Source organism: Hypomesus transpacificus, chromosome 2 (assembly GCF_021917145.1).
Source record: "Hypomesus transpacificus isolate Combined female chromosome 2, fHypTra1, whole genome shotgun sequence".
Taxonomy (NCBI): Eukaryota; Metazoa; Chordata; class Actinopteri; order Osmeriformes; family Osmeridae; genus Hypomesus; species Hypomesus transpacificus.
The window spans coordinates 15,172,263-15,200,153 of NC_061061.1; the positions used below are offsets into that span (position 1 = coordinate 15,172,263).

At 39.7% G+C, this 27,891-nt stretch overlaps 2 protein-coding genes across 10 annotated transcripts in view; one reads left to right on the plus strand and one right to left on the minus strand.

Moving 5' to 3' along the window:
* sema6e (sema domain, transmembrane domain (TM), and cytoplasmic domain, (semaphorin) 6E) overlaps positions 1-8,785 on the plus strand; it is an 80,233-nt gene extending 71,448 nt beyond the window's left edge. For all 5 annotated transcript variants that reach the window (XM_047044291.1, XM_047044302.1, XM_047044284.1 and 2 more), the window contains one exon: positions 5,083-8,785. In XM_047044291.1, coding sequence (XP_046900247.1) covers positions 5,083-6,398 — 1,316 coding nt within the window. In that variant the 3' untranslated portion in view covers positions 6,399-8,785. The remainder of the gene's footprint in view (positions 1-5,082) is intronic.
* A 12,860-nt stretch (positions 8,786-21,645) lies between these two features.
* LOC124482547 (GA-binding protein subunit beta-1-like) lies at positions 21,646-27,018 on the minus strand. Of its 5 annotated transcripts, none has more exons than XM_047042934.1 (9): positions 26,857-27,018; positions 26,061-26,168; positions 25,733-25,900; positions 25,276-25,470; positions 24,851-24,959; positions 24,223-24,303; positions 23,645-23,809; positions 23,440-23,552; positions 21,646-23,321 (listed from the first exon to the last, which is right to left on the minus strand). In XM_047042934.1, the coding sequence occupies exons 2-9, from the start codon at positions 26,166-26,168 to the stop codon at positions 22,779-22,781; spliced, it is 1,482 nt and encodes a 493-aa protein (XP_046898890.1). In that variant the 5' UTR covers positions 26,857-27,018; the 3' UTR covers positions 21,646-22,778. The 5 variants fall into 5 exon arrangements, with proteins under 5 accessions (XP_046898890.1, XP_046898863.1, XP_046898873.1 ...); XM_047042907.1 differs by having other exon boundaries at positions 24,217-24,303; XM_047042917.1 differs by having other exon boundaries at positions 24,217-24,303; positions 26,061-26,171.
* Positions 27,019-27,891: the final 873 nt, after the last annotated feature.

Sequence of the window (27,891 nt, forward strand, 5' to 3'; positions counted from 1 at the left end):
TATCTTATCTTGCTAACAACCAAAATGTTTTGGTTGTTAGCAATCCATGATGATATTTACAGTCAAGATGCACAGTGAACCACGGGCCCACAGTGCAGATCCAGCCATGCAGTTGTCCTGACTCCTAATCCTAACCCCTTACCCCTTATTCTGTCTCCTTAAACCCTCGGGAGATTTTTGTTTCCCCTGCCTGTTCTTTCGATTGCACTAACCCTTAAGTTGCCTACCTCCTTTGTTGAACTCTCCTTCTGGATCTTTTGCCTTTCCTATGACCTCTGTTCAGTTTCAGCATCATGCACTGGTACCTGAAACTGTGCTTGGTTTGTTTACAAACAGTGGTCTACAAGCACATGGATTTGGGTAAAGCTATTCTCCATCCAAAGCAAGTTTTCCACTGTTACTGTACATTATAATTGTGAATGATTATATGAATTACGGAGAACTGCTTTGGAATTGCTTTGCCAGTTACTGAATGATGAATGTCTTTTCTCTTTGTTTCTGATGCAATTGCATGTAAAATGTACCTTTTTATTGCATGTTGTGCTATGCCTGACTTGATAAGAGTTTCATGAGTTTATCAGACAGCACTTGACCTTTCTGTTCTGGGGTCTCAAACTGTGAAAGGAAATAACATTGGTTAAGTGACGTAAAAGAGACATATGGCAAAAGGGTCCTTTTACTTGCCGCGTTTGACATTACTTTGATTGCTTACAGCTATTCAACATGTATGGTAATGAAATATTGATGTTCTACATGCATCAACATATTTATATAGAAAAACTAATAAATTAGCATATTTTTCCATTTTAATGATTCAGTTAAATTATCACATATCATATTACTTAAAATGCATAAATCAAGCTGCATCCAATTGGTTGTGCACTGAGGTGGAATTTTATGCAAATTTTGTATAATGAAAGTACATGATTGAATTTACTCACTTAACACCCAGACCCTTCTACACGGGTGCACACTCAAACGCAGACACACACGTACTATACCTACAAATACGCAAACACACAAACCCACATAGACATCAGGTATTTAAACTATTACTTCTGAGTCTTTTACCCAGGTACTTTTGAGAGGTGTTAAAACAATTGTGTCTGAATTATTTTCTCTACGTTTTACTGCTTTATTTCAACTCTGAGAGTGCCAGAAGTCTTGCATAAACAAATCGTGTTGTTATTTCCCACCACCAAAAAATGTTATCTTTGGCATTAGTAGGTGGTAAGGTTTGCCTCCAAATCCCCAGGCTATTTTGACTCATTGGGGCCCAATGGAACGAAGCAGCCATTAATGGCACTATAAGATGCTCTCCTCAGCGTAGAGAAACGGAAACTAATTGGTCTATTTTGGAGATTCTTCCCTCAACGTAAAAACAATTATTAAAAAGACTTAAGGATGAGTCTTCAAGTGCACCTTTGAGAACGGCACTGACATTTTCATACCTCAAAGGTTTTCCAAAGTCTAGTGTGTCTGTATTGCACAGAGATCCCCCCAAAATCCTCCTAACTTTCAATAGACCTGCTCTAAATTAGCATCCAAAAGAATGTGTAATCCAAGGTCACCTAACCTACAATGAATGAAGTATATGGAAGGCTGAATAACATGATCCAAATGGAGTCAAGGGGTTTGTAACTTTAATTTTAAAGTTACCAATCCTATTTATTTGGACCACCAGTAGATGAACGATACTCTGCCTTGGTATTGAGCTAGAGGTTGAGAGAAAAGTTATTGTTCAGTAAAGAAATACTGAAATCAGGATAACTTGGATGTTAATAGATAATAGATAGAAATGAAATATTTAATAAATATTAAATAGAGCTAAACTATGGGCACTTCATGGCCATTCATAACTCTAAATCACTACTGTACTACTTCTGTTGAAGATGTGCTGTATTCTCAGATGTAATCTTGGGGAGTAAACACCAGCTTGGTAAGATATTTTTGTTGTCTTCCTGCTATTTGTTTAGCGAGTCACTTTGTCACCTGCTGCAGGAAATAACGTTCTCCCCAACCAACCGAACCTAACACCAATTAGTTTGGTGGTGAACAGACATGTTTATGGCTTTATTCTGCTTACATAAGCTGGTGCATTGTCTATTTTTAACAATATGGAATTGATAGAATTGAGAGCTCCTCTCCTACTGTGTTGAGAGAGAGCCAAGCAGGGGGTTTCTCAAACCACAACACAGCTGCTTCAGAGCGCAGTGCTTCAAAACCCACCAGACTTGACAGTCTGTCACTCTGACACGTCTCTCTCTCCATCTTCTCCTCCCTTTCCTGCTCACTCTTACAATCTGCTCCTTGCATATTCTCTTATCAGCCCCCCCCCCCCTCTTTTTTCCGTCATTTTGGTTTCACCTGCTTTTATCTGTGTTCTGTTTTCATATTTTTTTCTTCTTCCACTTTTGAGTCATTTTCTTTTATTATTTATTATGTTCTCCCCATTACTATTTTCCCCTTATTGAGTGTTAGCCTATCCCTTTTCCTGTCCCCCCCTCTACGTTCCCTTTCTCTCTTGGCACATCTCTGCACATCTCTCTCCCTTTCCTTGTCTCTACTCACATCCCATCTGTCTATCTTTTGGCAGACCTGTGTCCTTAATGCTAGCTGCCCTTTTCTTCACACATGATGCAGTTTTATGTCTCTCTTGAACAGACACCCATTTGAAAATGATGCCTGTGAAAATAAATAATTTGAAATGCTTCAAATGCCATGTAAGTATTGAGATGTTGAGTTGCTCCAAGTAGCTTTAATGACCACTTCTGCCCTGAAGATCATCATTTGCATGACACAAACCTGTTGCTCAGTCACCTATGAGAAAAAAGATCAACCTTCAATTAGTATTTTATTTATTTTCCCCTATTCACCCCCTGCATAGTTTCAGTTCTTTAGTAGAGTCTTCTGTAGAAACTTCTGTAGAGTCAGTTCTGGTGTCAGTGCTGTGTATTGTTTGCCTGCCTTGTAGTGGACATCCTGTGTGCTGTCTAACAGCATGCCAGTCCTCCCACATGATTCACTGGGTATTAATTTCACTGTGGTTGCGCCACCATATGTCACGCATACGGGCCGATTGAGTCATCCAGCCAGGTTCTTAAACATGTTGTGACAAGTTGTGCGTGGGGTCAGATTTGTGTGCCTCCCCTGTGTCCCCCTCCCCCTTCTCCCCACTCCCCACTGTGGTGCTTGACTCATAGCTCCCTGGCCATGTGGAACCCTTCAATAAGTCACCATGCCCTTGGGGGTCGAAGTCGAGGGGACTGAGTCACAGGTAGCTGGGAGAAAGCCACAGGAAAGTGGGATGGAGCCACAGAGATAAAGGGCGGTCTTTCTGTTCATGAGAAACTATTTGAAGCTGCTTTGTCTCACATTGTCCTAGGACAGCCGTACACGTTGGTATGGAACTTTAGTAAGTAATCTTAGGAGCAGTATTGAAATTGTCATCAGGTAAAGGTTTTTACATAATGTATGGGAGATTGCAGCTCAGGGAAGCTGTGATGAACTCAAGCTAAGAACAGACAGCAGATTGACCATCTTTCATGCAACACGTTTACTGTAAACGAATTAAGACTTCTTATAAGTTAGGGTATTATGTACGTTTTTACATGCAAAGCAGACAAACTATTACCAGCATCCTTGAAGTAGTGTGTCACTCCTCTTAACAAGAATCCCCTATACATGGTACAAAACATGTATTTTGAACACATGAACGCAGCTAAGAGTTTCTCAACACACTCATAGATAATTACTTTTCCACTTCACTAGGATGCAGAGAGATGTTGAGATAGTATGTAGAAATATACTGTAGAGTGGTTCTTCAAAGCAAGACAACACACAATGCAACACACACTGCTTTCTATTGAAAACATTGTCCACTACCTTAATTGGTACATCAATAAATGTTTGTTACACTAGACAATATTTTTGTCTAGTGGATCATGTTAGATATACATGGCAGTTTGAAAAAAAGATATTAAATTAGATATTATTTAAATATTTTGACAGATTCAGACACTGTCACAAACTGTCCTCTAAAATGTTTGCATAAAAACATTTTTCCTTAAAAGTAGCCTCACCGTGTTGTGTGTAAATTATGTTTCTTTGTAATTTCATTGGAGAAGGAACACTCCTTTTACCAAATTATATTCCTCACACTCCTTGTCCATATCATCATCATGCTCAACATCTCATGAAGCACCATCAAGGCTTAAAACCTTGCTGCATATTTTTCTATTATGCAGCCCAAACTGAGCATCCATTACGTGCTGAAATTAGCTCATTTGGAACACCTGCACTTCTCCCCTTGGTGCAGCCTATACAATCCCATCCCTAGACTAATCATTTTCCCACAGACTGTCATTAAGGGTGGAGAAGGGGCCCAACACCACAGATGGTAGCAGCCTTCGCAAATGAGCACTGATTGCGAAAGGTGGCAGGTTTCACTCCTCTTGTCACTCCTTGCATGCCATTAGGCAAATACGGTAGCAGGGTCACATCAAGCAAGGATGTTTTATTTAATTTTCTCACTGCAGTTGTTATATTGAGTTGTTTCATTTGACAGCACCACCTCCTTAACCTTGAAATAAGAGCTTTGCTAATGTCTGTATTAGCTAGGATGCTACACTCAATGAGTTGGTTGCCTGACCCTTTTTTTTTGTACTTGGCAAGTTCACCATGCCAGGTGTGTCATCACTGATCCTCACATTGAAAGCACAGCCTGTGGAGATGACATCAGACTCCTGCTGGCACTTTCATCAATATTTAAATGCTTTGCTTAACTTTGAGTTGATTTCTCACTCACAGGGGAGCTCTTGCCCTTTGCCACTCTCTCTGCTTAGTGATGAAAGCCATGGTCCTGGCAAGAAAGATTTTATTGATTCATTGTCAGTGAATGGAAGAAAGCAGAGGGACCAAGTTGAACACCTTTGCCCCCTACATAGTGGTGCTTCTATATACACTACCTGTCTTTCCAAGCTGCTGCTGCTAAGCTTTATTAGCTCACAACAACAATGTACAATCTTTTTGTCTGTAATAATACTAAAAGAAATGTTCTCTTATGTTCTTTTTCATTTTAAGGTGTCCGGCGACCCCCGGAGATTGAGAAGACCAATCACAGTGTTCACTACACCCTCTTAATTGCCTGTGTGCTGGTAGCCTTTGTCCTTGGCGCATTCCTCTCTGGCTTCCTGGTCTCTTGTTACTGCAACCACACAGGCCACAAGTCCAAAAGGCTCGCAAAGGACCCTGAGGCGCCAATCCCCCATGCCCTGTCCCTTCGTAGTCTGGCCAAGCTTAACGGCCTCCTGGACAGTCAGAACAAGGAGGACAAATTAGAGGTTTCTTCACCCAAGCTCTACAACTCCTTTTTCCCCAGCGGCAAAGAGCACCACCAACATCGAAGGAATGGACATCACAGCGGGGTTACCATGGGAGACCTAGTCCACCCCCATCACCTCCACCACTCCTCAGAGCTTTCAGGTCTGCCCACCCCGGACTCCACCCCAGAGCTACCCATTAAGAGTATGAAGGCCTTCAAGAACCAGTGGGAGAAGAACCAGAATTGCAACAATGCCAAGGAGCCAAAGTCCCACAATATGGGGTTGAGCTCCAGGCCCAGCTCAGCCATGCTCCATCAGCAGGTTTTCCCCTACTCTCATGGCTTGTCCAATGGCCAAGCCCTGGTCACTGGTCCCCTGCACCTGGAAGAGCGTAAGATCCATAACACAGAGCGCATCCTTGCTCAGCAGCCGTATCCCTGCTACTCCCAGAAGGTCATGGAGGTCACCTCATTGGACGAGCTACTCAAGCACATTCACGAAGCCAGTGCCAGCAAGAACGCCCAAGTCATGACCTCATCTGGACTGTCGGCCAGCATCAGTGGAGGTCAGTTAGCCTTCGCTAACCGCGTCCAGCCACATATCCCAGAGACGGAATCGGCGCCATACTACAGCTCTTCTACCCTGCCTAGAGACAGCCTTACCCGCCGAATGGACGTGCCTCCAGACATACCACTGCACCACCAGTCCACCTTAGAGCGAAGGCACTCCTCACAGAGGCACTCACTTATTGCCGCTGCCACTAAGATGTCCAATGGAGGAGGAGGGATGGTGCCCAGGCAGCACAGCTTCAGCCAACGTAACTGCGGAGGCCATCCGCCACCTCCCCTTCTGGCCCGGATGAACTCGACAGGCAGTGCCTGCGAGGTCCACTACCCACTCATCCCCAACGGCTACTTGACACGGCAACACAGTTACAACAGCGATCAGCAGGATGTCCTCCACCGTGGAGCTATGGTCCGCCGGACCGCCTCCCTTAAACCCGATGTCCCACCCAAACCCCTCTTCATCCCAGCCACCTCACCAGTCAATCAACAAGGAAAATTCAACTACTGAGGAGAGGAGAATGGAGAAGGGGGTCTGGACTAGAGAGGGACTGTGCCTCATCTTATCCCTAAAAGTACAAGGCTGAGGGTGAAGGGTTAAAAACATCGCCCTGGATTACATGACAGCCATTGCTGCTGTCTAAACCTCAACCAAACTTCTTTTTTGTTGCCCTATTTGTCCAATTTATATCTTTGTACCATATTGGTATTGCACTGCTACTTGCCTATCAGACAGTGAAAGGACTCTGGTAGCTGACGTGATCACTTTATATTAGGCTGCCAATGTCCTCAGTGCGGATTTAAAAGAGTTCATGGGTGGGGCTGGCATCAGAAACATAAGGTAATGTTTGGACATCTTGAAGACTTTCAAACTAGAACCTCTTGCAATGCCCATGACAATTGCTTTTGCTTACCTTTTCTGATGTAATTTTGGCAACCAAACCTGATCCCCGAATGTGTTTATATAAATATATATATGCATGTGTGTGTGTGTATATATGTGTGTTCATATCTACACCGTATACGTATACATATACATATGCAGTATATGTAACCTGGGGATGAAAAATGTCTCCTTTTAGGCCTTACTTTGAAAGTGAATATCCTTTTTTCAGTATCTAACCCCTTGTTGTTTGACATCTAAAATAGTGATGCAATATCCTGCTGGATACCATATGTTGATTATACAGTATATTAACACATCTGTAGTGAATTTGACCACTTAAATGATGACCAACTGGTGAATTGTGTCAAGAAGGAAAGTTCCAAGGCAACAATATTGATATATCTTCTTAGAAAAAGTGGAAGCAACTTATTTACTGCTGAATTGAATTGACAAGTGAATACTTACCATGTTTTGTTGGAAATGAAATGGTGGCCACAACAATTGCACAGGTCTGTTCAGTGATGTTCCTCTCATGTTGGTGCTTCACAAATAGTTAATTCACCCCTTTTGGACCCAAAGACAACCAGACAGAAGCCCCATCAGTAACAAATCTGACCATCTGGGAAAAACTCTCATTGTATGGACTGTGATTACTATAACTATTAACTTTGTGGTTATTGGTTGTAAATAAAGGAATAATACTAGCCACATTTTAATTGTATGTGTAAATGTGTGCCTTATTTAAATAGTATATATGTGATATGGGGGAGGGAAAATGCAAGGAGCTATGATACTATTATACTAGGTGTTCAATTTTTTATGGTTGTATGTGTCATTGCTATTGTAGATTTGTATTTCTATCCAGGAGTTTTTGACATCTCTGAACTGTGAGCCTGTCATATTTTCAGAACAACTATCCCTGCTGAGGCAACTCATTCTTAGTTGCCTCCTTTTTATGTCTGGCACCCTGGATTTCATGTTCTGTACATTTTAATTGTTCACACATTAAGTATTCAATAAATTCATGAGAGAAGATCTATTGAACCATACCCTATGGTATTCAAACATATCAATTGATTTCCCCCTTTTAACCCTGCAGGGGACAATGACTAGTCATGAATAAGTCATTCAGACCTGTTCTGGAGTTGTGACATTTGTTCACGGAGAAATGAACTGTACTCTCTGAGTCGATGAGCTTGGACATGGAGAGACGATCCTCAGAGTAGCACTCCCTAGAGCATTTGAAAGAGACGCCCAGGCCTCCGGGTTTTGCAAGTGTGTGATGAGATTTATCCTCAAGGAGAAACGAAGCAGTTGGACCAGCCTTAGATGTGTCACTCCCTCTGGAACTGTCTATAGTTGTACTTTCTGGCAGTTATTCTTAGAATGGGTTACTGGAATCATGGTGCAAAAACAAAAAGCTACTGTTGTTAAATCTAAAAATTGTATTGTAAGCATTACATATGTTTTATAATACATACGCTTAAGGTTCCTGGAGTTGGTCTGACCCAAAGTTTACTGTTCACACTTGAATGCATATCTAGCATAATAAAACAAAAACCTACATAATGTTACAAACTCATTTTAGACAAAGTTCTGTGCTGTTAGCCAAATAGTTATTTAGGTATAACATGCGCATGTTCAAGTTTCCAAATGTGATTATGTATGGAAGCTGCCATTAAGCATTTGAATTTGTTTTTGAATGTGACCATGTCTCATAAGAGGGATGGGGCAGCTATGGTTTCACACCAGTTCTTGGTGAGTTAAAGTGTAGTTTCTAAGCTTGCATTGAGATTGTATGGCAAAGGGAATAGTTTCTCTACTAGCTTTGAGTATTTGAATTATCTAAACTTGCACAGAGTGTAAATACATTGTTGGGACGGGATATCATTGTTTCAGTTTTATGTATTTTTGTTGATTTGGGGCTACATATCTTGAGCTATTATGAATTTGGTCTAAAATAATACCATTGTATGTCTCTTATAATAGAAATAAATAAAAAGTTCAGTCCAGTCACTGTCTCAAATGTGTCACAAATGTGTAAAATGATGGTAACAATATCTACATGTCAAATATGTTACAAGTATGTCCATTATTGTATTTTGATATCAATAGGGAAAACTTTCATTTCATTTCAATTAACAAGCTTGTAAAAATGCCTCACCACATCATCCCACCAGGTTAAAGAAAACTGCATGAAATACCCTGTTTAAGGGTTTCAGTAGAATGAACGATTGAATGTGATGAGCCAATATATATTGAATGCGCTCTGTTGATTGTACTGTGAAGGACAAAAGTAATGTGTTCACTTGCGTATGTTTATCCACTAGGAATCTACAGTAATATCAAAGTTGACATCAGAAGAAAAAAATCTTCAACTGCTTGAGTAAACTGTATAAGGCACCTTGTATGAGTAAAATGTTAACTATTTTGGATATGCAACAAAAAGGCTGTTTTTAAATCAGAAGCAAGTCAGCTTTTTATTATGTGTCTGGCTTCTCAAATGAATTTTACAAAAACATCTGAACCTTAAAACCCCTTTTCACCTGCTCAGACACAACCTGTGGTATAATGAGTCTGGTCAATTCAACTTAGTAAGTTGACCAGATTCAAATTACTAATATAATATAGAGCTAAGAAAGAACACCACATGTGATTGACAGAAAAAAAAAATCCAATTACTGTGCATGGACCCACTTCTGCCTTAATCTCTGTCTGACCATTGACTCTACAAAACATGTATTTTTCTATCTTTAAATAGGTTTATATACTGTCAGCTATTCCATACTGACCCCCCCTCCCCACACACACACACACACACACACTCTCTAGTGGAATCATGGGAGACACGCCTTGAAATGACTTCCTATTCCCAACGTGTCAACCCTAGCGACAGCACAGTGACAGCCGGCATCAGAATTCATTATGTCTCTGCTGGGAAAAGTCTGAAAAGCCGGGGGAGAAGCAGGCGTCATTTTTCACCACAGAGACCCGTCTGTGAAATAATCACTGCCTGTAAGACATTTTTTTTCTGTATATAAAAGGCAGAATAAAGGGGAAACATTGATACCAGTTTCAGAACACGTGTAATGCTGCTTGTCCTCTTCCTGTGGTCATATTTTACCTTTCCATCACCCTTTCATGGTTTTCTTTGTGGCGCTCTCATTCATCACTGTCACTCACCTGAAACAAAGGTGGTGCCCCTGATGTAATGTTACTGTACAACACTTACCACATGGTAAGTATTTGACAGTCCGCAGAATACAGTGTAAGAAAGTGAAAGATACATTAAATTTGACTGGATCGTACTGTAATAATGTCTACGAACGTAGGTTATGTCACATTTGACATTGCATTGTAAAACGTTTGCTGAGGTAACAGTAGCTACTTTATTACACATACAGTTTTCTCCAAAATACACAACTAAGTCTCCTGCCTCAATCAGAGCGTAAAAGCTTTCTTCCTTCACTGACTCTGCATTTGAGCTTCAACAACAGTACGGGATGTGGGCACCAACTTTTTGAGGAAAGATTCATGCTGCGATTTTACGGATGAGCAGTGTTAAAATGATTGCCCCCAGGACTCAATTTAAAGGATCTAAAGAAACTCTTCATTAAGCCAGATATTAATTTAAGCTTATTTTATAACACCAAGTCTTTCATCTTATTTTGTGACAGGAACAACTTGCTGAAGATGACAATAAAGACATTTTTACTTATAATTCAGTCTCCTGTCGAGTGCATTAACATTGTGAAAAATAAAATGTACTAAATAATATTTAAGTTGTTCAATTTAGTTCTGAATTAATTGTATAGTAGCCTATGTGTTGAGGGGGCTGATGTTGAATTTACAAGACTGTTCTACAATACTACAATACACAACTTGTAAGTTGATCATTGCAAATGCTAAAACAACTCCATTGCTGACACAACAAAAAACTGCTGAAAACTCTTAGATTCCCTGCAATATTTGTTCTAAAAGTAGGCCCCATTCTGGCTGAACTCCCAGAAGGGGTTTGGAAGGCTAGGCCATAGACCACAGCACATTTTGATGCCTTTATAGGGTCCATAAACACTAGTAGAAACAGACAACCTCAAAACTGATACAAGATATCTATTGATTTCCTTAAAACATGCTAAAATCCCCTTTCATGGAGTTTCATGAAAGACAGAAATTGCAGTGGCAGTAGTGTAGTTTGGTTGAATGGCACAAACATCCATGACATTTTCTTATAACCAACCAAATGTAGCTGTCATGACATTAAATATAGTTTGACTGGAAGAACTGTAATAGATCAATTATTGCCTTGGGTCTCAGATTTTACTAAAACTAATGGTTCCTCTCTGGTATACCAGGCCAAATGTTGACCCATGCAGACAGGTTTAACTTTACTATCCAGCTGACATGGTCTACTGGACTTGATTTGATTTACTTCCCCATAAGAATAATCAAAAATGTTTAGGAACAGAGAAAATTAAAATCATGCCTACTCATCAATCTTTGAAGAGTCATTGAAAGAATCTACAGTGCTGAGTTAGCATGTTGGTATATGGTACTGTAGTTACACTACACACACAACCACGCTATCTTCACTCAAGCCCTGTTGCCTTTACACTGGAGGGTGTGGGGGTAGTTACACTGAACCCAGCCACAATAAGAGCTTAGGTCAGTGGGAAGCAATGTGGTATGGTTGGTATGTTAGGCACGCACGAAACGCATGGCTCGCGGCACCCCCCCAACACTACAGTAGAGAGGGCACATGGTGCAGTACCAGTTCAATCCAGTTCGTTCCTGTTCAGTAGAAGTCTCACCTCAGCACTTTTGACACTTTCACCCGGAGACAAGGAGACACCTGTGCCTGTCTGTTTCTAAAGGCTCCCTTTTGCCACCACCCTCGTCTGCCTCAGTACCCTGACCTCTATATCCCTTGCCATCCCCATTCCCTATCCATGCCAATGTTCCCTGCCTGTCCCAACCTGCTCAGCCCTGCACCTGTCCTGTCCAGGACATCCCGCCCCAATTACCCCTCCAGGCCCCTCCAGCCTGTCTGGACCTGTCAGACTGACTATTGTCATCCAACTGGAAGTCCCCAAGCACAACCAGTCCAAACCGACCTCCTTCAGTCCAAACTAACACCTATCGTACTGTATATCATGTACAAAAATGAACGATACCATTTTGCATACTGTATATGTTTTTCTTTAGACTGTTGATGATTTTCTGGTAAAAATACAAAATAAAATGTATAGCCAGATGCCAAATTTCAAGTTCTCATTTTGTTGGTCTGTAAAAATGTGTTCACTTCTTGTTTTTTTGACCTGACAGTGTTTTTATGTGCCAATGAATGACAATCCATGTTTTGCATGGATTGAGAGGAATTGATTACAGAATAACGGAGGTGACAGTTTGAGATTTTTCCAGCCATTTATTAGGCCTTAGTCAGGCAAATACTTAGCACCTCACCATGAACTGGAATTGTTAATATTTGTATTCAGTCTTCAGCTGTAACTAACTCCATGTAAATACAATATTCTATGGAATAACTGCCATGGAGAAGAGTTGATAAAATATGAGTTCCAGTAACCTTCAGTTAATTGCCTATATGGCTTGCATGGGTTGTAAACAAAGTAATGACAGTCTGCTTATCCTGGGGGAGAATCTTCTCATTTATATGCTTAATAGTAATCTTGCTGCTTTGAGATTTGAGACTGGAGGCACAAATAAGAATGTCAACATCATGATACAGCATTCAGCCGTGGTTCACCTGTTTGAAGTCTCTGAGATCCAACTGTGTGACCTGGATACCGAAGCAACAGCTTAGAGGAAAACTACACCAACAGGGACCCAAACTATGACTCAAGTTTTCTCTGCCTCAGTCTTTAGCAGGTGTTCATTATCATTACTGCATTGTTCAACCGACAGGCAATGTCTTACCTACCGTAACCTGTTATTCTTGTAATGTGTCCCACATTTTTCCTACTCTGGTGTACCTCCCTGTTTGAATATCTCACAGTAGACTTGAAGCAGAGTTTCAGATACTGTGACTTTAGAATTCACGGACAGCCATCCAGGCTGCCAGTGCTGTCAATATAGGCCACATCTTTGAAGATGGTTCAGAACGGAGACCCATTGTATTCAAGCATGATTTTAATTAGTTTTCATACACTTTGTATTTTGGCAGTACGGTTCAGCTGCACAACGGTTCCCTGCCCAAGAAAACCAACCTCAGACTTTATTCCATCATTTTTTCTGTTTCAGCCATTTGCTGAATGTCCTCCCCTCTCTCTTTCCCCTACGTTTTCTTTCCATTTACACTGTCACAATCCTAAATGAAGCAAAAATGCAAAATATTATGTAAAAAAAGACCATCAGACCATCTGTCTTCTTGCCCTTGAATACACTGTTTTTGCTGATGAGTGTGATTGGATTTGCGTGATGAGTGATAGCCGACTGAATCAACTGCCCCTCAGAATCTACTACCTAAACCACCTTCACCCATTGCATGTGTACTCAATTAGTTGCTTAACAGAGGTACACCCAGACTCTATTTCCACTCCTTCTTTCCCAACTGTCCCTGACACATCATTTTCTTTTTTTTGTCTGCCATCTTAACAATTTGTGTTAAATTGCATATTGCTCTAAATGGCACAGCCTTACAGCCTTAGAATCATTACTGTCACAGGGAGACTGAGTGGTTGACAGTTTTAAGAAATGCAGATTTTCTTTTTATGCCAGAATCTTTTTTACTTTTTGCCATTTTAAATAGGCCGGGCTATTTCCAGAGACCAGGGTTGCAGTGTCTAGAGATCGTTGTAGAAACCAAACTCCATAGATTTTGATCAAACTTTTACTTAAGATATGATTCTACGAATATTCTGCTCTAGAACGTTTCTGGTGAATTTGATAGGAAAATAACTGGTTTATTCATCCCACTATTAGACACTAATGAACAAAGAACAATATAGCATGGCTTTTATAGAACACAAAGAAGGCTAAAATGAGAATTTAAATAAAAGATTTCTAATAGAAATATAGCTAAAATATTTCATAAAGCGTATTACTGTGTGAGCCAGCCATGTTATAACCATTACCGTATTCCACTCCAACCTTCTCAGCATATACAATTCTAGGTTTTAAAACTGGGGGTGCAAAGGGTAGTGATTTTTATTTTGTTTGCTTACAAAAACATGCTCAAAATTAATAATAGATCTTAACATTTTAAATTAATTATGAGAGTACAACAAACCATGATAGAACATACAACTCTGACTAAATGTTCTAAAAACATGTAATCGGTTTTTTTTACATTAATTTGAAAATGTAAATGTTTTCATCCCAACAATAGGGGGTGCAAATGAACCCCCTGCACCCGCGGTAAAATCGCTGATGCTTCTCAGCATGTTGCTTCATTAATTCAAACATCCAACAACCCAAAACCTTCTTGTGGCAAGGGAAAGGTTAATAGGTTGAGGTAATAAACATATATGGTCTGTTTTGTTGGAAAATGCATTCAAATGTTTTAGGAGCTTAACAGATTTCTGAGTCCCTTTTCAAAGGAAAGACTGTCAGGCATGATATGACATCATCAAGACTTACTATGTTTGTGAGAGACTGGGAGGGAGGGAAAGAGAAAGCCAAAGAAGAGGGAGATGGGACTTTGAGAGCTTGAGCAGGACACAGAAGAGCAGTACAGTGCTACGTCCAACAAGAGCCAAGCCTTCATAACTTTCTCAGTCATTCCAGGAAATGTAACACTTACCGTTCACGTTACACTGTTGTAACACTGTTATGTTGTTATTACACTTTTTACACTGTTTTACAGATAAACAACTTTTTACTATAACACTAAAACGGGTCATTGTAATTATTACTTTTTACTTAAGTATATTTCAGAGCCCATACATCTTTACTTTAACTTGAGTGAAAGTGTAGTCAGCACTTCAACTTTTACCAGAGTATTTTTAAACATAAGTACCTGTATTTCTATTTGAGTGAAGGATGTGTGTACTTTTGCCATTTCTGATGGTATATAATTTCTTCAATCTTTGATGGCATTAACTTGTGAAATGTTTGCATCATGAGTATGTGATTCACAGCTCTGTATTGACACCTGGTGGCACAAAACCATAGTGCCCTCCTTGCTTGCCCTAATTTGACTCCACCACTATTTCATTTGGGGCTTCTGTACAATAATGTTTCTCACAACCCCACTTACTATCATTCCACTGAGAAAAAAAGAGAAGAAAACTATTGATTGTAGCATATTAGAACCAATTGAAATGTAAAATTGCTAATGTGCAGACATGAGTTTATAAATGCTTACCTCAAATTTGTTATTGCAATATTGTATGCTCAGGCATTATATTGTAATTATTATGTCATGTTTAATAATGTGCCACAACAAGCTTTAATGCAAGGTATTTAGCAATAACTGCAGGCATGCAACATGCTTACAAAAACATTTTAGAAACGATGTATCTACGTTCAAATGCACTGCACCGTTCTTCAAACTAAGGCATAAGGCATGATTAGAGTTTTTTATTCTAATCTGCATTTTATGGTTATTCCTGGTTTTCTTTCCATTAGTATGAAACCCCATCAAATAATACAAATATTGGCTTGACTGATGATTACAAACATCTCATACCTTTCGATCAGCGTGATCATTCAATGTTGTTGATATTATAATTGACCTTAGTAATCATGTAAGAGTAATTAAAGGGTGAATTGCTTAGTAATAATCACATTATACATACTTCATTACATTATACCACCCGTATCCACAAGGAAAGCCACTGTTAAGATTATGTAATATTGGATATACTAAAAAGTCTAAATGTACTTTTGTGTCGGTAGTGTCAAGCTACCATCAGAGGGCAGTATAAGTCTTTATGGTGGAATTATTTCCCCTTTTTTGTTGCTTTGTTGCAGACCACGCCTTGGATAATTAGATTTGTAATTTTGCTTTGCCGAAAAAGATAAGGCCAGTTTGGCTTTTCCCAATAAAAGCATTTTCCTTGCTGTGTTTAATAATAGATGATGTGTTTTGAATGGAGAAAATTGTATAGGTTCTAAGAAATATGACAATGTACTAAATGCTAGAAGGTTTTAGACTGTAAGTCAATGAACTTGAATCTACCTCTCTGCCATATTATTACGCCAAAAAGGTTTATTTCCACTGCAACCTGGACATTGCTTCGGACGATTTTATCCTGCTCACCTCAGTCACCCCTGTTCACACTGAAGGAGTCAAACTAATAATTATTGAACCCAGTCTGGATTTTAGTGGATGAAATTAAAGTGCAGAAACCCCCCACTGCTTCCTAAGAAATCTAGATGTGAAGCAAATGTTCCACCCAATGACACAGGACACAATTAAAAAACGAAATAACATGACATTAAATTAAAATCTGTGTCATGACTTAAAGATTACTAACACGTCTTAGACAGCTTGGCAGAGCTGTTTCCAATCCATGAGTATGGTGTTTGTCAAGACCTATATTAATATACAAGCAATAGCCCTATTTGCTAAAATGTGCAAACAAGGGAATCATTTCAAAGGTTAAATTGTTGTAAAAAACTGAATAAAGGTTGGAGACTTAAATTTAATAGGCTTCAAAGGTTAAACATAAGCGCATTGGCTCATAAAAGTAAGCCCTATATTCATTTCAAATTTGGGTAGCCATGTTTTTGAAGCCATGTCATGAAAGACCCATGAAAATGATAAATTGTGTCATTTAAGACATTAGTACAACGCATTAAAAACATTGTCGGTGTGAGTTTCGAGTTTTGATAAAATACTCATCCAAAATATAGTTCTAATTGAGTAAGGACTGAAAGTACATCTTCCTTGAGAGGATATGATAGTAGCCTATATGTCCCATGGTGGAAGTGTGTACATTGTTGTTGCTACACACCAATAAATAGTGCAAGACTTCAGTAGGCTATGGCAATAATAAGGAGGGGAGCAGCAAATTAATTTCCCCTCAGTGAAGAGGAACCACACCTTGACATCCACAAATAATACCTGACTGAGAGGATTACTATGGCAACAGGTTGCCATTGGCGACGAGATACCGCCACCACATCGTTTTCTTCAGTGTAGGGGTGTGTGAGATGGGCAACTAGACGACCAAAGGAGTTTGAGAGAACGTTGATATATGAAAATATAGGGGAAGCAAGCTACGTTTTGATAAACGTTATAGTTTGTTCAGAATTTATGATAGGCTGTAACGAAAAATACATTTGGGAATAGGGTTTTCACCGAGGAAAATTTCCCGCGCTCTTCTAAAAGGTTAGTGGCGTTTTCGAATGAAATTACATCTATGGTTTTCTTTTCTTTTTAAAGTCTATGGTTGTCAAAGTGGCGCTAATTTCTCAAATTTGTGTCAACACTTATTTGTTCTTTGTACTAGGCGTTGTGGGGGGTAGGTTATCGCCCTATACGCGACATTACAGTCCAAATGGATGCGATGTGTTGGATGCTTGATGCGCAACACGTGCCGGTTTCATTGCACAATTCTTGAGAAATGCGTGTTGATATGGCACGTTGCACTAATAGTGCCTGAACATCATAATTTTAACGTAGAATGTAGCCTACAACTGTATATTGGTCTCTAAAGCGATGCCATTTTATCAGGTCAAGGCTCGGCAACTTAATGTTTTCACATATAAAGTGGGACCTTAAACTTCTTTCCATCAACATAAAAAATGCTAACACAAAAATGCCAACGGTGTCATTCAATTCATTAATGCCATTTAATTTAGGCCAAGGGATTTTCAAGGCCTAATGACGGACTGAAGCAAATTATCACAGCTACCATTGTTCCAGGTGGTTAAAACATGACATTTTGATTCTTTCACAATTTTACAAAAGCAATCAAATAATTAATTGTTTGATCCAGTGTAACACCAATGTAGATTTTATATTTGTAGATAATTGAAACTTATTAAACGATGTAGGCCAAATAGCTTCAGACACTATGGGCTGCAGGCTTACACAGTGACGATGCAAATGTCCATTATATGACAGTCAGACAACAAATGACATCATATAATTATCAATATGCTGTCAATATAATGTTTTCATAATGGAGTTAGGGGGGGGGGGAAGCTATAGATAAGTGGTTAGCACTTGATGGCAGATCAAATGTGTGTTGTTTATGATATAATTCACTTCAGTAATTCACTTCAGAAATTCACTTCAGAATTTCATTTCTTATTCCATTTACCAACAAGCTTATTCAATCTGATATTGATTGACTAATATAATAATATATTGATATTGTGAATTCTTGCCCTGGTCCTTCTTCAGCTGAGTTTACTGCCACATCAGCTCTCAAATTCCACCATAACAGCAATAAGTCACTAGTGTAAAATTGAATTTCTGAGCACTAAGTGTGATGGATTACAGCACACTCAGTCCTCTTTCTGTCAAAGTGAGGCAGGGTTGAAGTCTCTTCTCCGGAGAGAGTCCCTGGCAGAGATTTGTAGAGAGCAAAGGCTGCTCTCGTCTGTCTTGTCCCCATGAGCCATCACAAAAAAAACTGTTCTGGTATCCTATAATTACAGGTGATGTTGTGATTTTCTGTGACAATGCTAAAGGCTTGCAAAACCATGATGGATTGGCCGTAACCCCAAAAGTGCCTCTTATCGTGATGCACAGACATTTACACAAGTATGTTTGAGGAGGAAAATACATGATATGCTCTAAACTACAATGCTTTCTCTTCATCTACAGTTCATTATGTTCCCTACCCGCTGCATGACTGTGGTCCTCAATCATTCCTTTTCAACAGCTTAAGTTATTGAATGCAATACCTTGCCTTCTGTTTGCTTTGTTTGGCATCCTACACAGGAACTTCCTACTTCAGGCTTCTACCATCATCCTACATCTCTGAGTGTCAAAAAGAGACTGGGAGCAGTGAGCAATAATGGATGTGCCCAGGATGGGCGAGGGATTCTTTAGCAGTACCTTGTCTGCCTCGGGCGGTGGCCATCACATGCCTTCTTACCAGACACTGGAACAGAAGGCCGCATTCGTGTTTGTTCTGCTTCTGTTTATATTCCTGGTACTGCTCATTGTGCGTTGCTTCCGGATCCTGCTGGACCCCTACCGCAGCATGCCCTCCTCCAACTGGACCGACCATACTGAGAAGGACACGTTTGATTACCGCATCGTCTGAAGTGCCCCTAAGGCCTGAAGAGTTGTTGTTGTTGGAGAAAACCAATTAATTGTTCCGCAGTTTACTGCATGTGAAACGTCTACTGTCCCATTGTGAACAAATGACTGCCAAATCACCAGGCCTACATCTCTGTGGTAAACACCTCCGTAAATTTAGTGTGTGTTATCGATGCACCACAGTTCACAGTCAAAGCTTCTCAATCTGTAATCTGTAAATCCTGTCCATAAAATGTAAGAAACAACTCCACATAAATTCATACAATGCTTACATAATATTTGCTGTATAAGGTACATCCACAACTTATGCATCACATCCATCAGTATGGACTACCTCGTTGCCATAGCCACCCTCAGATAATGTATATATATACAAAGAAGTAGACAATCAGTACTGGTTGGTAAAACTGTTTAGGCCTACAGAGTATTACAAAAGTGGGTGAACTTTCCCTTTAATTTCTCTCTGGACTCAACCGTAGATGTTCGATGTCAGCAATGGATGTGTTAAATGAATGTTGGTCCTTTCAGATGGCCCCAGACCTTTGGTGTTTAAGGAGTCATAAACCAAATGAGGTATATTGAAAGACACGTTTACTGTGCTGTTCCTTGTGCCTAATAATATGTTTTTAAGAAAGATAATCAAAAAGTGTCATAGTTTTGTCCATATTCTGTGTAAAACCCACTTGAGAGACTCATTTAAAATATAAAAAAAACTAAACAACAACATACAAACAAACAAAACATAAAGCATATAACTGCCTGCAGTTGGCATATACACAGTTGGTATGCCAGATCTGCACAAATGATAATGTAATCTCACGTCCATCCCTTTATGAACTCTGTATGTGGCTCTTTGTCTGGGAAAATCTTCAACTGTATGCCTTATAGTGTAGATTGTTTACAAATAGTTAGCTGTGAGATAAACCAGCCTTGTGCATACATTAAGATGGCTTGCACTTTGCTAAGAGTCATGAAACTGCCAAACAGTGCAAATCATGCTTGTTCCACTACCCTTGGACTCGACACTTGGTATGAGGTTCTTGTGATATGCTGTGGCCTTTTCCTATCCCAAATGATTTGTTCAATAGTGATACCTTGCTATCTGTGTTGATGTGAAGTATTAATGCATGTTTTTGATATGGTATACTCTCATAGCATGATGGCGGGCATTGTGTAGTGCATTGAATAAGTGTTTTACAGCTTTTGGTATGTTGCTTAAACATAGAAACACATGTTGCTTTTGTCAGTGTTAAAAACGTACATTGACCTTGTGATGTTTGCCTGAAGTAATCGTTTTTCACATTAAAAATGATCACAAATCCTTTCCACATTTGTGTTATTAACAGACAAAATCATTGTTTCCTTGAACCTTTTTTGAAGCTCCTGATATCAGCAGCATACAGTATTGGGGGAATGTTTTATCAGTTTGTGACAGAGGTGGCTTACAGCTGTCTGCTTGAATTTTGTGAATCCAGACACTTTGTCTGGCTTTCATAAGGCTAATACAGACATAAAGCATTCTGAACTAAACTGAGAGACAGAGAGAGGACGGCTCCATCTACAGTAGGGTTTAGAGGGAGAGAGAAAGACAAAGAGAGAGAGAGAGCTCCAGCTGCAGGCAAGGTCTGTTCTTTCAAGTGAGACGGATCCAATATCATGCAGTATAACAATCTACTCTGAAACTGTGGTGCCTTGACATATCTAGTATCTGAGACAGAAATTTGCATCAAATTATTGTACATATTGAAGCAGAAGATATAGATCTATTAATGGATGCCTTGTATGTTTATGAACTTTTTGGGTATATATGTTGCTTATTTTAAATGCTTCATAGCAGCCATCTGGATTGTAAAAGCCTTCCTGTCCTTGATGCAGGACAGATCATCCCATAATCATTTACATATACTTTACAGTGAATTTAGGTTTAATGATAATATCAAAGACTTGAACCACTTAGGGTCCATACTTCTAAACACGGTCAAAAGTTACTCATCTTCAGGGCTAATTAGTTTAGTTTAGGAACGCTAAGCTAAGTCGGATATTAAAGTCTGCTACAAACACACAACCACCCTAATTGTAGGCCTCAAATTAAAATCCCCCCCCCCAAAAAAAACATATTTCTGTATTCAGTTGTAAGCCAATTTAATGGTTTATGAACATATTTCTCAAGAGGAAGAACAGTGTTGGTATTACACAATTGATTTTGCAGAGCAAATACCTCCCTTGTGTTATAATATTGATGTGGTGTACTCGGTATTGCAAGATTCATTCAGTCCAATAATAGGCAAAAAACTTGGGAGGGTCAGATGGCTGAGCAGTTAGGGAGTCGGGCTATTAATCAGATGGTTGCCGGTTTGATTCCCATCCGTGCCTAAATGACGTGTCCTTGGGCAAGGCACTTCACCCTACTTGCCTCAGGGAGCACGTCCCTGTACTTAATGTAAGTCGCTCTGGATAAGAGCGTCTGTTGAATTACTAATTGTAAACTGTATTTGTCATGGCAAGTCAATTGAAGTATGACAATAGACAAAAAGTGTATGGATACAATATCAGTAGAGTAATTTACTGATTACATCTATTTGCTCAATAAAGGGTTAAATCTCATACAAACCAACTTCATTATTGTGACATTTTCCAAAATAAACAAGATCATAACTGTCCATATTTTATAAAAACCTACTACTACACAGACAAAGATCCCAATAGTGTTTTATTACAAAAAATACAAAACTGTTTATAAAGATGTTAAATGTAGTTACAAACCAAAATTAGAAACCTTTCTTAAGAGTGCAAAGTGTTATAAGTGTTTCTTTGACAGTAAGTTTTGAGATTTTTAAAACTGTACAATGATGCTGAATTTTGAGATCAGATCCAGTAAAAATTATAATATACAAATCACATTAATGGTGTTGCATGTTACAATACGATAACGGAAAAAGATTTAAGCAATACAAACTTTCTATGACTGAGAAACTAAAATTGCTAGATGTTTGCAGTGGTCAAAAACACATAGGTAGTATGTTGTGCCTGGTACACCTAACCATTCTACAAAATCATAGATAGTTGGGAAATTAAGGCTTAGTTGTAGTTAAGATCGCACCACAACCATGTGAATAGTATAGCACACACACCAACCTCAACCACACATGGTCACATACTCACAGTTGTCTTGTTAAGTATTACAACTTTTTCAACAACTCAAAAAGAAGAAAGGCAGAGAAAACAGCACTGAGGGTGCATATATTCAAATTAGCTGTCCACCATAAGGTAGCAAAGGTTGGCAAAGAGGAGACAGACCAATTACTGATGTAACAAATGCTAGTTCCATATAAACATTTTAGGTATGACTTTCTAGACATTACTAATCTGCTAAAGAAGTAAAAACATAGGTAAAGCTACATTGTACTGTATATATAACATACATCATACTTTTAAATTGTATTTACATGACAAGATTTCTTTCATGGATGTTAAAAATGTTAATCGCAGTGTAATCTATAAAAATGCTTTTGAAAAACCTTGCTTCAAGGTTCTATCACATCAAACTCTCAATATGTACAGCGTTAACTATTCAACAACTTTTCAAGCAGTCAGATACTGCTACTGAATATTGGGGACTAATAGACTAAGACTTGTTTATGCCTGGACAGCAGCACCCTCCAAGAATATCAGTAAGGGCTTTAACTAGTGCTAACCAATGGCTTGTATAAAAAGATTTAGCAATTTATTTACAAATACCACATGACATTTACGACAGGTTGTATTAATATAAAAACATGGACTATAAGATATTGTAACAACAAACAAGCAGAAAAACAACATGACTAAAACCTCCTACGTCTACCTCTCCCTCGACCTCTGCCTCGCTTTGGGGTGGTGACCTTGCTTTTGACCTTCTCCCTTTCCTCCGTTTCTTCAAGAGACACCTGTTCCCCCTCCCCTGCATCCAACTCCCCCACTTTTACCAGAATGGTGTCTTCGGGGAGAATGACAGCATCCTCCTCTCCTTCTACAATGTCCTCCCTTACTTCTTTCTCTCCCTCTATCTTATCCTCATCTCCTTCAACTCTGTCCTCCTCTCCACCTCCCACAACCTCTCCAATTCCCACCACTTCTCCAACTCCCATCACCAATCCACCAGTTTCTTCCACCTCAAGTTGTTCCTCCTGAACGACCTCCTCTTTAACTTGCGATCTAGAGACAGCAGTAGGCTTGTTGGCTTGCCCGCTGGCCATAGCCTGCTCCAGTCTGAGGCGGTACTGCTCAGCCTCCTGCTCCTTCTGCAGGAGCTGTTGACGGTACTCCTGGGCCTTCCTGTTAGCCTCTTGCAGCTGCTTTTGGAGTTGTTCACGACTATCTTTCCCCTTCTGGAAAAACACACAAAATCACATGGTGAAAAGGACGGAAGCCATTGAAGCCAAGATGGGATTAAGGTGCAAAGTGATCAGTAATACATGCAGTAAGCACATGGAATTATTGTCTAACCTTTGGGCTGTGATTGGCTGATGGTTCTGTCCTCCTCTTCCGTGAGGGAGTGGGTATCTGAAGTTCTTCCTCCACTACTTCCTCTGTAATATGACCAGCTGGAACTGCCACCACTACAGAGTAATTTCAGAGCAAGGCATTTTAGCATACAACAGATTTAAAAAAATAATGTAGAAATATATGTTTTTTTGGTTTTTATGCTCACTTTGCTGGCCCTGCATGGTAACAAAGAACTGCTTTCCAAGCCCAGCTGGTTGCAGGTTACCATGTTGATCTGTTACTATGGTGATGACCCTTTGACCCCCATCGCCCACCATATGCTGTATGGCTGAGTCCACGGAATCTGCCGCTATTGCATCCTCCGATTTGCCTGAGGGGAAAAGACCATATGTTTAGTAACAACCAAATCCTTTTTTCTTCAAATCTACAGTGAATGCTGGCATAATCCAAATACATTAGTATTATATTGTGACCACAGTCTATAACAGGCTCCCCAAGCCTTTAGACCTATGGATTTCCATGCCTATTTCAAACTTGATACCCATGACCAAAAAGCTAATTTTCACAAAAGTGATTTTACGATTAAATTATTCGTATTTTATTATTTCCTTTTCTTCTATTATTTTTTTTTTTTTTTTACAGGTTTTCCATGCCCCCTTCATGTAATTAATTTACATGTGTTTGAAAGTATCATTCTGAAGGGCGTGGTCTCTCAAACAGTACACCCACTAATTGAGATTCCAACCTTTATTTTAAGTGTATTATTAGTATTATTACCAGCACCATTGGACTTCCCCATGGGTCCAGAGGCCTCTGCCAGGGCTGCAAGGGTAGCCAGAACTGAGGTGGTTGAGCCAGGTTCTCCTGGGTGACAACAGATGGTGCACTGTTCACTTTCTTACTTCATCACCTTGCATTTCTGAGAGACTGTATGTATACAGTAGACTTATGCCACCTGCACACTACATGATTATTGCCCTATTCTGGCTGTCTTTGACGGATTTCAAGATTAGAATGATATTGCTTTAGAGAGTGTACTGAGAACACCGGGGAGACATGGTTTTACTATTACTATAGTAATATTACTATTACTATTTTATTTTCGTTTAGTTAAATATTCCATACAGACCATACATTCACTGTTTAACAAAAGTGTTAAGATTCACCTTTGATTTGATTTAATTTAAAATCACATTTAATCTGTTTCTTGGGTTTTTGATTCCTCTTCTTTTAGAACATATTTTAGTGTTGAAATGTGTGTTTATTGAAATACTCCTAATAGACCATACATTCACTGTATAAAACATAAATGAACCTGCTTGTGAAGTGTCATTTTAAATAAGCCTAATTTAGCCATAGCGGAGTAGTGGAATGTTGAACTTGTTTTGATGCAGGGTGACGTGCCTCTTACCTGGAGTGCTCTTAGTTGTGGTCACTAGGTCTGAGAGGTTTAGTACACCACTTGCAGGGATGATGTACTGAGGCTCTGGATTCATGTTAACCTGGTTCTGCATACCATCCTAAAAAGACACACACACGCAACAGACAAAGATCTAATACTGATACAATACCTCCTACATACAGTACTGTACCTCTGTTCCCAGCCTAGGGCCTCAATATGTTGCATAATGCATTTCTCTTTTCTAAATGAGGGTTTATTGCTGAAAGTATAGGATCATGTGTATTTCTGTAGCTGAGAATATTACTATCACTGAAACCATAGCAACACAGGCGGAAACGTGGAAGCAGGGGATCTGTTTGCCATTTGCAGGCACTACACAACAAGAAAACATCAGTCACATTTGGAGCAACAACACACAAACCCCCTCCCTTCACCTGTAGCAGTATCATAAGCTCTGTGTTGCTGGTGTCCATTGCAATGTCGAAGGGGGTCTTGTCAAACTTGCTGAGAGAGTGAACATCAGCGCCGTATTTGAGCAGCAGCTCGGCCACCTCCCTATGACCATGCTGGGCTGCCCAGTGAAGTGCTGTCATCTTAAGCATGTCCTTAGCGTTTATGTCCGCCCCACTCTGTTGAAGAGCATGTGAGAGAGATGCATAGGTGAAAACAGGAAGGACATTAAAATGTTTTTCCTCAATTTAGCCTTAGATAATTAGTGATTTAACAGATAAAAGTCACCCAAATGTAAACAGAGTAATAGAACATCATGCTGTGTTGTACTACAAGAGGATCTAGAAACGTTCCAGGATCTGGTTAAGCCACCTAACATTTCATATATACCTTTTCTGTTTCTCTGCAATTGTACAGCTGCAGTGAGACCATTATCCTTACCCTTACTAGCAGCTCCACTATACTTGAATGGCCCTCTGTCGCTGCCATGTGAAGTGGGGTTCTATCCACTTTGGTCCGGGCGTCCCTGCTGACACCTGCTCTGAGAAGCACCTCTGCAGTAGAATGGTGTCCATACTGAGCAGCTAAATGAAGAGGGGATGTCCCCAGCTGGAAAAATGGTTTGAGCTTTATTTGAGATTGTATCACCGAGTCGGAGAACAATACAGTACCAATCTCCTCATTCAATTTATTGACTACAGCTTACGACGTGCAATAATTTAAAAAAAAAAGCCCATCTATGTAATGTACAGTATGTAACAGGCCTTACCCAGTCCGTGGTGAACGGGGCCCCATTGGCCATGAGAGACCTGACATCATCGTCCTGCCCTGCCCGTGCTGCCTCCAACAGGCGCTTCCCCAGATCCACGAGCGACATCTGCTGGGAGGGTGGTCAAACTTTTTTTCACCAGGTGGCACGGAACATCAACAATTCGCATTTAGAAAAGGAATGACGTAAAACATTGTCCATCATCTAGGTTTAATATTTTAAAGTGTCTCTGATCCTCACCGTTTAGATATTCGTAGTTTAATTTTTACTTTATCAGTGCGAAGCCAGAGCAGTTGCATGTAGACTACACAGCACAGTTTGACATAGATAGGTGGGCACACATATCAAATTATTTACATGGAAATAAGGATTTTTATAAGTATAATGATGTCCCGATAATTGATGTTCCGGTGGAAGTTGAACCTATTCTACGGATGCCAAATCAGAGGCACCGATACAGTACTTGCCATTTCCACATCCGCTAGCTAAAAACTAAGGCACCACGAAAGAGGCACAGAAGACTAACAGGCTAGCTAGCATTAAGAAACATTAAAACCTTGTAATTATTTATTTACAAGTAAGTATTCTACTGGTTAGCAAGACAGAATACGGTTTATGACATACAATGCGTGTGCTGTAATGCAAGACTAGCTAGCTAAACAAACATACTGCAAACTCCCTAGGAATTATCTGACTGGCTAGTTTAGCTACTGCAGCTTAGTATGGCAGACTTGATTAAGCCCAGCCAAACATTCTACGAATTTTAACAAAGCTAATAATATCAAGCATAACTCACCTTAGGTACTCAGTGGCTCAAGATAAACTCTTATGTTTACAAACCAGAATGTGTGTTTGATACACTTTCGAAACTTTCAAGCTAAGCAAATATCATTGTTTTCATTATTTGTGGGTCAAATATGGCGGCTTGACACAACGGAACTGGAAATAGTGCAGACTGCGCAGTATATTCTTGGCGCACTTTTTCAAACATTTTGAAAATCGCCTTTTCCCAGGTGCTTTTCAGTCATTCTGTATAAGCAGTGAATTAGAAACTGGTATGATATGAGATCAAATCCAGTTTGTGCTGCGGTGATAGTTAACTAGTTTGAGTCTTGCCGACTAAACGGTTAAAGTGTCTGTAAAGCAGAACTGAAAATGAGTTTTTTAAGTTCATCACACCACATGATGCTGTTAACTACTCATCAATTAGAATGAAAAAATAAATAAACAGTATGTTAAAGTAGGCTTTGAAATCGTGATAAAATGGGGGGGGGGGGGGGGGGGGGGGGGGGGGGGGGGGTCGCCTGACTGAGCTGAAGCTCCGCCCCCTCGAATTTATTGAATTAACAACAGCAACAACTAAATCAATTACAGATATCAGAACAGACTTACCTGCAGCCTATGAGTGTTTTATGTGTAAATTACTTTGTCTTTGCATCGTACCAGCTGAGTAACTGAATGCAGGTTATATAAACCATCTGTGATCTGTCTAGAAAGGTGGCTGTAGATAGGTTGGGTTTTGGCCCGCCTAAACAAAACCTGAGCTGAAAACGGGTGAGAAACTCTTCAACGGTGTAACTCCACATTTCAGTGGGACAATTGGTTAAAACGACCTGAATATTTTTCACTTTTTCATCACGCATCCGACCTTTAAATGTATGCTCGTACATTTGAAATGGTTTCTAGTTGAATCAAGGTTGTTTGCCCTGGTATAACCACACATTTTGACAACCTTGCCAGGTCTAACAGATGGCAAAAGTTGCCTGCACACATCTTTCACTCAAGTAGAAGTGCAGATGCTAAATGTTAAAAAGACTGGTAAAAGTTGAAG